Source organism: Peromyscus leucopus, chromosome 8b, assembly GCF_004664715.2.
Source record: "Peromyscus leucopus breed LL Stock chromosome 8b, UCI_PerLeu_2.1, whole genome shotgun sequence".
Taxonomy (NCBI): domain Eukaryota; kingdom Metazoa; phylum Chordata; class Mammalia; order Rodentia; family Cricetidae; genus Peromyscus; species Peromyscus leucopus.
Genome location: NC_051086.1, coordinates 98,292,226 through 98,305,028, shown reverse-complemented (window position 1 = coordinate 98,305,028; position 12,803 = coordinate 98,292,226). Strand labels below are relative to the sequence as shown.

At 55.2% G+C, this 12,803-nt stretch overlaps 1 protein-coding gene across 28 annotated transcripts in view; it reads right to left on the bottom strand.

Annotated features, from left to right (window-relative positions):
- The window catches only part of Cacna1g (calcium voltage-gated channel subunit alpha1 G), a 65,468-nt gene that overhangs the window by 13,796 nt on the left and 38,869 nt on the right, over positions 1 to 12,803 (bottom strand). For 8 of the 28 annotated variants that reach the window (XR_005090455.1, XR_005090458.1, XM_028868955.2 and 5 more), the window contains 10 exons: positions 11,197 to 11,628; positions 10,231 to 10,331; positions 9,995 to 10,118; positions 8,262 to 8,330; positions 7,911 to 8,095; positions 6,884 to 7,010; positions 5,228 to 5,353; positions 4,271 to 4,360; positions 3,591 to 3,783; positions 1,512 to 1,565 (listed from right to left, as the gene is read on the bottom strand). Coding sequence is in view for 24 of the 28 variants with exons in the window: in XM_028868955.2 (XP_028724788.1) it covers positions 1,512 to 1,565; positions 3,591 to 3,783; positions 4,271 to 4,360; positions 5,228 to 5,353; positions 6,884 to 7,010; positions 7,911 to 8,095; positions 8,262 to 8,330; positions 9,995 to 10,118; positions 10,231 to 10,331; positions 11,197 to 11,628 (1,501 nt within the window). In the remaining 4 variants the exon portion in view is untranslated. Of the gene's footprint in view, positions 1 to 1,511; positions 1,566 to 3,569; positions 3,784 to 4,270; positions 4,361 to 5,227; positions 5,354 to 6,883; positions 7,011 to 7,910; positions 8,096 to 8,261; positions 8,331 to 9,994; positions 10,119 to 10,230; positions 10,332 to 11,196; positions 11,629 to 12,803 lie in introns of all 28 variants that reach the window. The other 20 variants (XM_028868935.2, XM_028868937.2, XM_028868950.2 and 17 more) reach the window with 3 other exon arrangements.

Here is a 12,803-nt window from a genome sequence, read left to right as displayed (position 1 = left end):
TTCCTTGGGGAGAAGAGCCTCAGTGGGCCAGCCGTGTGTTTGGGTGGTATTTAGGGGTAAAGTTGAGCATGTGTATTCTTCAGTCTCCACACCAATCTGCTGCCCAGTATCTCAGAAGGGTTACACTAAAGACTACTTCTCCCCACCTGCCCCACACCCCCTACCATGTCAGAAATTTGGAAAACAATTTGACACAGAGACATGGGGGTCCTAGCAATAGAGATCCAAACCAGCCAGAGACTCCTGAGCCCCTTGAGGGATGCTACTCAATGTCAAACACCACAGCTCAGGACCATGGCAACAGGAGATGATGATCTGCCAAGGCTCAGAAGGCCCCTTGAGCAGGTCTCTGAGCCCTCACAGACCCCCCGCAGCCCATTTCCCCAGGATGGCACCTGCCTGAGTTGGTCAGTGAGGAATGATACAGTCAGTGGTTCCCAGACTGAAAACCCAAGCCCTCAGCAACAGAGAAAGCAGCCATGTGGGGGGCCTTTCATTCTCAATAAAAATTTCTCAAAGCTTGAAAGAAATCATCCCTTCACTCATGTGAAGACCCCATAGACTAATTTAATGGCACGACAGCTCTCTTCACCGTCATTTAGTGTGTGACCTTCTGCGGCTCAGAAGCTCTGATCAGCAATTAAATGTGCCTTTGATTAGTAAAAATATTGAAACAAAGCCGTTATCCACATGCTCCCGACTCCAGACAGTCTACCAAACTGCAGGATCTGTGGGAGAGGCCAGAAGGGGAATCCTCGGATAAACAGCTTGGGAACCATCAGGGAATGTGATGAGGACCCCACAGCCCTTGCCATAGACTCTGATCCTCCCGATCTCCATCTGGGACTAGTATGGGGGGCGGGGACTGGGAGACAGAGTGGGGCACAGGGTGAGGGGCAGGCACTGGGAAGTCTTCCCAGAGACACACACAGCTTTTGGAGGGAAGGACTCAACTTGTTCTCAAACCTCTGGCTTTTGCGGGGAGAAGCTTGCAGCTAACACAGTCTTTCCGTTCCCAATCCCTGATGTTTGTAGCGACGACGTGGCCACCGCGATTACTTGACTATTAATGAGTTGGTTCAATTATTCATTGCTACATTTTTAAAACAAATCCTTCCCCTCACTGCTCCTCTCATCCTCTCCCTTGGATCAAAGACTCCCCTTCCGACAAGGGAAGGCAGAGAGATTTGCAGCTTAATAATCAATGGTGAGGACAGGAGAAGAGAGAGGAGGTGCAGAATCCTGGGACCTCTCCAGAAGACCTGGATCCTCCAAGAACTGTTAAGCCAGAGGGGGACAGACCCACTTCACTTCCATCCAGCTTATCATGGGCCTATGGGGGGGCAGAGGGGATGGGGGACAACGCAGACCCAATGCTTCAGGCTCTGCCCTCTCGGGGGGGCCCCAAGGACCCCCAGCCCTTCACCCCTAAGAGGATAGAATCAATGAGCCATGGAGAGGGAGCAAAGAGCATGTCCCACACGCATGAACCCACACCCCAGACGCAGTACCTGACGCAGCGCTGGCTGAGCTGCCGGGAGCAATTACATCGTCCAACATTAGATCTAAAAGAACGAAACACGACATTGGTCATTGACCGGACCAGGTGCGCTGGGCAGGGCCCCTCAGCTCCAACCCTCACTCTGCCGACAAATGGGGGTATGCTGAGCACTAGCAATTGATTCTGAATGCCAACCCCAGACTGGGGCGCCTGAAGAAGGCAACTCTCCAGGGTCACAGGGGTGGGGAGGTACTGGAAGGGGGGCAGGCAGACTGTCATCAGAACAGATGTCCACTCCTACCCCCCGCTGTGGCCTCAGCTGCACCTGAACAGCTACAGACCCCAGAAGCGGAGCCAGCTGGTTAGGCAGGGGCCACAGTGCCTCCTGCCAAAAAAAAAAAAAAAAAAAAAAAAAAAAAAATCTGCAGATGCCTTGTTGAGGCAGCTCACTGCCAGGGGTGTGCAGTGGGTGGAGCTGAAGTGGGAGCGTGTGGCCCTGGGGACAGGGTACCTGCCCGGCTTTAGAATCTACAGGGATGCCAAGACCAGACCCCAAGCCAGAGCTGGGAAGAGGGGTGCCTTTCAAGGGTGATGGGTGGATGCGAGAGATAGGGAGTTGCACCTGTTCATGGCCGACTGGGGGGCCAGAGTCCCCCTCCACATCCTCCTGGAGCATCTCTGGCCCCACCCCACTCTAACTCCACGCTCTCCCCTTCCTCCAAGCACCTGCCACGGGCAGCAGCGGGAGGCGCAGCTGAGGGCACAAGGGGGCAGAGGCACTGAGCCCCTAACTCACTCGGTGGTACTCACATTTCCACACACCAAAGGGAAACTCAGAGCGCGGCACACATCTGATCGGCGGAATGCAGACGCTTTGTGAGCGGGTGGAGAGGAGGGAAACCCACAGACCAAACAGGGAGAGACACAGGGAGACACACAAAGGCTTTCGAAACCCACACACAGAGACACGTGGAGGAACGTGGGCTATTACTGAGAGAGGCAAGGAGATGACAGAGCACCAGACAGACAGGAGCCCTGAATGGGAGCCAGGTGCACACACACACCTGCACACACGCCAGAAACATAGCAGCCACGGAGCTACTCCTCTTCCTCCCAACTCTATGTGTCTTTCCCATGTGTCTCAGCCTGTCCACGGCACAGCATGAAGGCGAGAGGCATGAAGCCTCACCCACCCTGTGCAAGAGGTGCTGGGAGAGGAGGTGAGGGCCTGGAGGGGTTCTTGGGCCAAAGAGTGGTTATTCAGCTTTCCTATGAGCATAATCCTTTCCCGAGACAAGAGAAGACTCTTCCTATCCTTTCTCTTTCTCCTTCTCACCCTTCCTTTTTTTGTCTGGCTTTTTGAGACAGGGTCTCACGGTTAGCCCAAGCTGGCCTCAAACTCACTATGTACCCCAGACTAGCTTTGGGCCTGTGATCCTTTTGTTTCTGCTTCCTGAGTGACTTGATCATAGGCTTGTGCTACCATGCCCGGCTCTTCTTTTCTTTCTTCTTTGGCAAGAAAACCACCAACCACCAAGGAGCCAGGTAGTTTTGTTGGAGAAAAGGGAAGGGCTGTGGTTCTGAAGTTCATTCTCAACTACCGGCTCTTTGCAGGTTCACCTGAGCCCTGGCTGAGCAGCTATGGACTCTGAGCACGCACGGAGGTTAGAGTACTTGCTGGGCAAGGCTGTGTTGATCTGAGTTGGTACCTAGGCTAATCCCTGAGTCACTGGACACCAGTACAGGGAGGTGTGATGTCAGGTCAGGTGGATGTCCCTCCTCTGAGAGACAACTGAGATGCTGAGTGTCATTTTCTCCCTGGCATCCTCTGGGGAGTATGAGGCCGAGACCGAGGGAGCCTCCTGGGGGGGGGGACAGCTCCTTCCCCATGGAGCTGACCTGGTCTGCTTCATGCAGGCTCTAAAGGCGGACGGACATGCTGTCGAGGAAAGGAGATGAGGAGGGGGGCGGGAGCACTTCTCCCAGCCCCCAACCCCAGCTCCCAACCCCCTGCCGTCGCAAGGCCAAGGTCAAGCATGACCCAGAGAGACGTGGAAAGACTACCGACCGGCCATCTGCTTCTCCTTACTCCTTCTCTTTTTCTCCAGCCTCTTGAGTCGCTTCTCCTCCCGGCGCCGTGCCTCCTCCTCCTCCTGGTGCTGCCGACACTTGTGGAAATTCTCCACCACCACGCCCACGAACATGTTCAGGACGAAGAAGGCCACGATGAGCAGGAAGGAGATGAAGTACAGCAGCATCCAGGGGTTGTGGTTCATGATGGGCTGGTGGGGAGCAGGAAGGCCACGTGGTCCCGTCAGCCTGATGGGAACCATCTCAGGGGCTGCCCACCTTAGCTAAAGTTGTACATCCTGATGGGGACCATCTCAGGGGCTGCCCACCTTGGCTGGACTTGCACAAAATTAAACAGCTTCGGGGATCTGACAGGTGAGTGGTTGGTATGAGTTGGCATCAGGCAAGAATGGCTATTCTTTATCTAGTAGCTTTCTTTGTGCCTGCTAACTCCTGCCCTGAGGGGATGGGAGCCCAGTATTCTCAAACCTTCAGACTTTTCATGCCAAATTTACCAATTTTTAACTGTTCGCCCATCACTTGAAAAAACAAAAATTAAACTTATTGTAGGCCCACAGATGCAGCCCTGCAGTAAGCTGCTGCATGTTCTTCTGACCTGTGCTTGCCTGGTTACTCTTGGCAACCAGCCCAGGCTGAATGACCTGAACCCAGAAGTGGTCCTTCCCACCTCCACCTTACCTGCTGGTCCACGCCCACAGCATCCAGCCCATCATACATGATGTCAACCCAACCATCCTTGGAGGCCAGCACGAACAGGGACATCAGAGCCTGGGGAGTGGGGGGTGGGGTAGGAGAGAAAATAACAGACTGTTTGAAACCTAGAATGTATGGCTGAACTACCCACCACATGCCATCAAAGCACATCCTGGCAACATCTTGGGGTCCCTGCCCCAAGTCCCAGGAGAACACTCTGTCCCAGGACCCCATGGTTGGTCAGAAGCTATGAGAGATAACCAAGTCTCTGGCCTTATCTAGGCTGGGAGTCTCCTAAGGCCCTAGGAGTCTAGAAACCAAAACAAATCAGCAAAACCCAGCCACTTCATTTTCTTTTCTGGCAGTAATAGGGTCGAACCCACATCTCCGTGAAGGGTAGGCAAGCGCACCACCCTGGACTGCCCAGCCTGGCTACTTCACTCCTCATGTATCCGTTTCCACAAACGGGGAGGAAAAGGGATCCCCTGAAAAATATGAACTCTGATCACGTAAGCACGTACTCACTTCATACGCTACACACTTAGAAACCTCAAGGAAACAGTAATGCGAACTATTCGCCAGATGAGAAATCAGAGGTTCCTATAGGTCAGCTGCCTAAAGTCACTGCGCTGACAAAGACGGAGCCAGGGTTCATATAAAAATTAATAACCTGCTCTCAACCTCATGTGTGCTCTCTGCTGGCCCTGGTCCGGCCCCCTACCTCCTCCGAGCCTCTGTCCCTTCATCTTTGGTGAGCTACAGGCCTTTGTGGTCTGTCCACTGGGGTGTGTGGGTACACTAGCTTTGGGACACAGTGGCCGTGAGCCAGCTGAAGGCCAGTCTCTGTGGCTGCCCACTCCAGCTGACTTGGTACACACTCCTCGGGACGGATGCGTGTCCCCCACCCTCTGGGCTCCTCCCCTTCCCAACCCTGTCACTCACCTGGCCCAGGTTGTCAAAGTTGTACTTGTGCCGGACCCATCGGTAACTGGCCTCGGCACAGTCAGATTTGTTGGTGATGTTCCTAGTGTCCTCACCCTGACACACGAAGAACTTCCCTTTGAAGAGCTGGACACACACATGGGGAAGGCAGAGAGTGAGCCCGGGCCTCCCAACCCTACCTTACCCTTGAGTCCAGGGATGTAACACACCCCGGGTGACGGGGCTATTCATCTCTGGGGTTAGTCAGAAACCCTGACAGGAAGTTCCCCTCTAGGGACCCTCTTCTTGTCCCCAGAGAGGAAGGACAAAGTGGAAGGAGGAAGTTAACCATTCCCTTTCTACCAAGAGCAGGCCAGGGGTGCCCTGGATGTGGGGAGGGGAAGTCCAAAAGTCACCTGAGAACAATGCTCCTTTCGCCCACCCAGACTTCCTGGGTCAGCTGTGCCAGGGTGGGCTCCACAGTCTTTTAACAAGAAGCCCGGGTGATGCTGATGGATGCTCCAGTTTGAGGGTTACACTGAGTTAGGGCATTTAACTCTCATAGTAACTATGAGGTGTGTAGATTATAAGCCCCACTTTAGAGAGAGAAAAACAGTCTCAAGAGACCTTCGCTCACTCACTAAGACCGTGGCAGAAAAGGTCTTAAATCTAATCTAGGTCTGTCTTCTAGAAAGTTTACTCTTGTTCCAGGATATCCCAGGCCATGACGGCTGGGGTGGAAAGGAGGGGATTTGAAGGACAGGGGGATCAGGGGCCTGAGGGAACCATTTAGGGCACACATAAACCCACGGGACTGGAATCAACAATGGCTCACTCCCAAACGGAGGGAAATGGGAAAGGGGTGGGCACCAGACCACATGTGGGATGGGGGTGGGGCAGAGAGGCTCTGTACAGCTTTGGTAAATGTGGCCTGGAGGCTAGAGGATTTCTAGGAAACCAAGGAACAGCCCCTCCCCAGGGCATAGTGGGCATTCTAGAAGCAGAAAGAGGAAGGAGGGGAGAGGAGCAGCAGCAGCCACCCAGGAGTTCCCACCCTGCCCAGCTGTCTACCCTGCAGCTGGAGTGGGGACCTGAGAAGACAAAGATGGGCAGAGGGGCTCCCCAGCCCCCTGGGGTGTCTGCGGGACCCTGCAGGCTGCTACGGCTCTTTTTCCTCCAGAGCCAAGTTCTTTCTCTGGGCCAGAAGCCAGGTTTCCCAGGCAGCCCCCACTTCCTGCCTTGTCTAGGGTCTACACCGGCCCGCCCGCCCGCCTGCCAGCAGCACTCCGCTAACCTGGCCCAGCTGTCTGGGCCCTGGATCCCCAGGCCTGGCACTCGGCCCACCCTGCTCAGAGAAGCAAAGAAAGGAGGGGATCCAGGAGCAGATCAACATGTGTGATCAGACACAGTGGGTAGGGACGACGGACTAGCTGATAGGGTTACCAATGGGCCTGAAGCCTCGGGGAAACTGGGTCCTTTGGAGGCGTCAGGGTTCCCAGTTTTCTGTAAAACTCCCAGCAGGCAAAGGGGCCTGAAGCCTAGGCCCCGGGGAGGGAAGGGATGTTTATTTTCATTTGGAACGATGGCAGCAGTAGCATGACCCAGGGCCAAGAGGAGAGGGGGGGACCCCTCAGGCTTTCCCAGACAGACTCCCCAGGCCACCCGGCCCCCGCACACCTGCACCCCCAGAATGCCAAAAATGATGAAGAAGGCACAGCAGATGACCACAATGTTGCCAATGGGCTTGAGAGAGGACATCAGCGTCTCTACCACCAGCTTCAGCCCCTGGGCCCGACTGATGACCCTGGAGAGCAGAGGGAGGGGTGGTGAGGCGCTCCCATAGCCTCTGCCCTGCTGGGACTCTCCTCCCTCCCTCCCTAATCTTAGCTTGCTGTCCCTGGGCTCTGCCCTGCCAGCGGTGTGGAAGCAAGTCCCCCTTGTCACAGAGCCCCCACCCCGAGGACGTCCCCCTTCTGCAGTCTCTAAAGAGGCACCCGAAGCTCCCACATCTCCACCGCCTCTCTCAGGCTATCAAGTGTATTTCCTGATCAGGCTGGGAGTGAAGAGGACTCAACCCCAGGGAGGCATCACCCGGGATTGCAGGGTGATGAGGTGGGGGTGCCGACAGACAGCCGGGAGACAGTAGTAGGGGCATGCAGGGAGGGACAGGGGAGAGGAGATGGATCATTACAGAGAAATAGCACTCTTATTTTGGTATCATCCCCACTCCGGAGAAATTCTGAGTTAGGAGGTTGGAACTTCCTGACTGGGGAAGGCAGGTCCCCTGCTAGGAGGCATGTTAGTAGGGATGATCCCCGAGGGGTGCAGAAGGCGAGGGAAGACGGTAGGAGGATGTGTCACTCACAGGGAGGGCAAGAACATCACCCTGAGGGGACTCTAAGGGAAAGCTTCAGCTGGAGGCCACAGGGGCATATGGTCCTTTATATTGTGTTCCCTCCAGAGATAGTCACAGCAGGGCTGTGACAGAAGAGTGTGCCACACTGGAAAGGCGTGTCCAGAGCTGACAGTGACTGTGTGTCTTGGAGGGAAATGACCAGAACAGTGACCTGACCGAGTGTTGTCTGGAGTGCAACACAGAATTACCTGTGAGGTCATCGCCAGGAGGTGGAGTGTACAAGGGATTTTGTTCCCTTGCAGGAGTGTTGGTTATTAAAGGTGTGTGTGTGTGGGCGGGGGGCATCACCTGAGTGGGCGTAGGGTCCGCAGCAGACGCAGCACCCTCAGCATGCCAAGGATCTTGGTGCCACTGTCGGAGACCATGGATACCAGGATGTCGATGACGGAGATGAGCACCAGCAAGCCATCCAGCACATTCCAGCTGCTGCGCAGGTAGGCCTGCTCCCCAAAGCACCAGCCCAGGGCCACCACCTGGGAACCACCACCACGTCATTGGCGCTGGCCACTCTCCCTGCCATCCCCACCCAACCCTGCCCTCCACTGTGGCCAACCTTCCTACCCCCTCCCAGTTCCCTTCTCTCCACACCCCCTGGAGACTAGAGGGCCCACACCGGTGCTGCGCCTCCTCCCCGCTCACCTTCACTGTCATTTCAGCCAGGAAGACCGCGGTGAAGATGTAATTGGAGAGGGTTAGGAAGATTCGTTCCTGCAGCGGAGAGAAGGTGGGAACCACCTATCAGGTCTGCTCTGCATGAAGAAGTCAAAACAGCTCCAGGTGTTTGATACTGAGAGAGCTGCCCCCCACTACCACCACCACAGGGCCACCTCCAACCTCACTTGCGGCTCTGGGCAAAGCTTCGCCCCTGCCCTGAACAGAAGAACCGCAGCTGTGTGCTGTAGAGGCGACAGGCGGCTGTCTGAATCCCCAGGTCCTTGATTTCTTTCTTGAAACTGGAGCAGGTTTTAACTTGCTCTCCAGCCCTGTCTGCCGTTCTACCCAACTCACTCGCTTTCCTGCTGTGAACCCCAGAAATGGTGCAGCAGGCAGGCTGGGGGACATGGCACATACAGACTGTGCCACCCTAGGAACCACATCTATGCTGGCCGTTGGTGACCCTTTGCCCGAGTGTTCATGGGCTGAGGTCATTCCTTATGACTGAGAGAGTGGCCAGCAGTATTGAGCGTGTATGTGTGTGTATGGGACAGAGGAGAGGGAGAGACAGAGTTGGGGACAGAGAAACTGAGTGGGAAGGTAGAGAGACAGTGTCGGGGTGCATGGAGTCTTGGGGGGACACCAGGCAGTCATAGAGGGTGCAGCATCCCAGGGAAGGGGTCCCCAGTGCTGGCACTCTCTCACCTACCCACCTAGTCCTGGGGGGGCAGGCCCCTCTAATTCCCAGGCTTTCTCTACCCTCTCCTGGCCTGGCTGGAGCCCACTCTAGTGGAAAACAAGTCCCAGCAGCACTGAAATCTGAACAGTGATGGGAAGAGCAGCAAGGAGGGGTGAGGGGGCCTCTGGCCACCTTTGAGCAAGCAGTACAGAGTGCCAGGACGGGGAGACAGGGTCACCCCCGTCACCCTTCCAGAACCCGAGCTGCATCCAGTGGGAGGGGGGCTCTGATGCCAGGTGGAGAGACAGCTTCCAGAGCCAGTCTGGCCCATCCAAAGAACCGAGGCTCCTGGGAGTTGTCTGGTTACTAAAGCCTCTGGCCCCTGCTGTTCTAAGCACTGAAAGATTGACAGTCAGGCAGAAGTGACCAGCATGCCTCCTGCCCTCCTAAGGCCCCCCCCCCAGCCTAGTTGTTTGTGACTCGGCAGGACCTCAAGGTACAAAGTGTAGCTCCTCCATCCAGCTCTGCATTACCCTTGGGGTGTGTGTGTGTGTGTGTGTGTGTGTGTGTGTGTGTGTGTGTGTGTGATGTCCCCCGGCAATGTACCAGTCACAGTTCACTGAGACTCCTGGCCAGGCACAGGGAAAGCAGTACCGCTCTGCCCACACAGGGTCAATTTTACATGTCACCTTATCTCAGGACAGGGCTCAGAAGAACAATGGGAGATAGATAGATAGATAGATAGATAGATAGATAGATAGATAGATAGGAAGGCAAGGAAGTACCCAGCTGGGCTGTTATATGACAGTAGAAGGGAAACTGAGTCAGGAGAGGACACAGAGGCTTCTTGTGTGTTAGAGTCCAGCAGACCCAAAGGGAGCCCTGGCTTGTCCCCTTGTCCTGTCTGTGATGTGTGACCTTAGGCAGACTGGAGACAGTTTGAGCTTTCTCATCTCCTTTGCTTGTTCTGACTGGTAACCCAGGAGGAACCTGGCATGCAGCAGAATTCAACAGAAGTGTTTACATCCTGGTGACTCACAGCGCTGTGGGGGTCAATTTTGGGGCGCTCCATGGCGATGGTGATACAGTTGAGGAAGATGATGACGAGGACCACGTGGTCAAACATCTTGTGGGTGATGATCCGGTGACACAGGAGGCGGAACCTGCTCCGGGCACAGAAGTAAAGGCTGGGAAGGAGAGGCACCTGCAGACCGGCCCCTGCCGCCTCGCCCTAGGACCCCACGGCTAGCATCCCCAGAGAGCGACACAACAGACCTTGACTGAGGAGGGAAGATGTAGGCAGACCAGGAGTCTCGCTCTCGGCAACAGGCAGGAAGCCGGGCTCGGACCCAGGCTCGTAACCGTTCCCCTTTGCTCTATGAAAGGAACATTCGGGGTGTGAGCGGGTCCAGGACTCCAAGCCGTCAAAGTCCGTCTCCTCCTCCGCAGCAGCCCTGAATGAACCTGGTCCATTCTTCCCCACCTCTGCCCACCCTCTGCCCTGTTCTTTACCTTTATCTCTAAAATCACCTCTGGGCTCCCTATACACCAACCCTCCCTATACATCGCCCCTCCTTCCTCCTCCCCCTCCTCCCCAGCATCCCCAGCCTCCGGCCTCCACCCACCTCTGTGCTCTTCCCACCCAGCCTCCAGCCCAGCCCTTTCTTCCTTCCCTCCCCGCTGGGTCTGGCAACGGCGGCATCAATTATCAAACATTGTACTCATCACAGCTGTCTGCTCAGATACACCTGGGCCGAGGAGACGAGGACCCTTCTCATGTGCTAACCCTGCATCCTGCATCCCTGTCCTTGTGCTCATCTTCAGGGCAAAGGGGGTGGTGGAGGGGATGGGGGAGGAGTAAGAGGCTGAGGACATGCTGTAAGTCAAGGCTGGTGATGAGGTTCAGATGAGAAAGGGGGACAGGAGGGGAGGGGAGACATCAGTTTAGAGAGATGAGTGATGGGTCTTCCTGAGTCACAGGGGGAGGGCCATGAAAGATTCATACACATCTGCCTGAAACCATTCATATCCACCAAGGACAGCAGAGAGCAGCCAGCCCTGGACACAAGCGTGAGGGCTTGAGGCTCTCTCTGCAGGGTAGCAGGGAGAAAGAGGCTGCTCAGAGGTCAGATTGCAAGCGGGGCCTTCCTTGTGATAAATCCCTTATACTGCTGCCTGGGCAAGGTTGTCCTCTCTCAAGATCAGGGGTGAGGGGTCACTGTGCCCCACGGGGAATCTTACCAGGTTGCCCTCATCATCCCCATCATCCCCATCGAGTGGGGGGTCATCAGGCCTCAGGGTCCGGGCCAAACGCCCTGAAGCTGACTTGCCATTGCAGTCTTGGTGCTCGGAAGCAGAGCTTCGGCCACTGGCTGTGCGGTGCAGCCCTGGCACCTGCAGGGTGTCAGGCAGGTCAAAGGAACTCTTGGCCTCACGGTCCAAGGAACCCCTGTGGCGATGATCACTGCCTGCTGGGCTGGCTCGCTCCTCTTCTGAACTTTCCTCCTCGTCCTGGCTCTCCTGACCCTCTCCTGACAGCAGGGACCTCCGCTCTCCACTCGGGCTCCTACGCTTTAGGCTGGGGGCCCGGCCCAAGCTGTTCCGGCTGGAGCGCCTGCTGGTCCAGCTGCTTGCCGCACTCCAGGGACTGTGTGGGGAGCTGCGGGCACTTGGCTGCAAAGTGAGCAGAGGGGAAATGATCTCAGCTGAGGCTGCAAGGACCTTCGTTGCTCATGTGTACCCCTATCCTGTGAGCCTCCCTGGAATGGACACTGGGAGAAGAGATGTTAACCGGGGGTCTGGAATCCAACGCCTCAGTTCAGAACCTGCTTCAACCTGCCAGTTATTAAGCCCCTCTCGGTGCCTCCGTTTGCTCATCTGCGAAGTAGATGCAACAATAGCACTTGTTTTTCATTTAGCTGGTGAGATGAGTATTGTTATCACTGAGAGGCAAAAAACAAAAACAAACAAACAAAGCCAGTGGTTCTCAACCTGTGGGTAGCGACCCCCTTTTGGTTGAATGACCCTTTCACAGGGGTCGCCTAAAACCATCGGAAAACACAGATATTTACACTATGATTCATAACCGTAGCAAAATTGCACTTGAATTTTAATGAAGTAGCAATGAAAATAATTTTATGGTTGGGGGTGACCACAGCATGAGGAACTGTATTAAAGGGTCGCAGCAGCGTCAGGAAGGCTGAGAACCGCCGCAGAAGGCAATCCAGCTGAAGGTCGGGTGTGATGATGCAGGCCTGCAATCCCAGCACTTTGGAGGGAAGCAGAGACAGGGACCAGGAGTTCAAGACTACCCTTGGCTGCACATCAAGCTCAGTGCTAGCCTGATACACCAGACCCTGTCTCAGAAAACAAAACGACGAAAGTGAACAGAGGACCTGAGCAAACATTTCTCAAAAGAAGACAAAAACCGCAAGCAAATACACACGGAAAGTGTTCAATATCACTAATCATCAGGGAGATGCTAATCGTTTCTTTTCACTTGTGTGTGTGTGTGTGTGTGTGTGTGTGTGTGACAGTACGCCTCAGGTGTTGGTTTTCAGCTCCCCCCCTGTCTTGGGATAAGGTCTCTTATTCTTTATCACTGTGTACCCAGCTAGCCTTTGAACTTCCATGATTCCCCTGACTCTGCCCCATCTCACCACAGGAGCACTGGGATCAGGTCCAGATCCTCAGGTTTGTGTGGCAAGCGCTTCCTCTACTGAAGCCACCTCCAAACCCCCCAAATACAAGTTAAAACAGTAAGAGCCTCACACCTGTTGGAATAGCTACGGTCCAAGCCAACGCGGAGAAAAGGGAACATTTGCACACTGTTGGTGGGACTATAAATT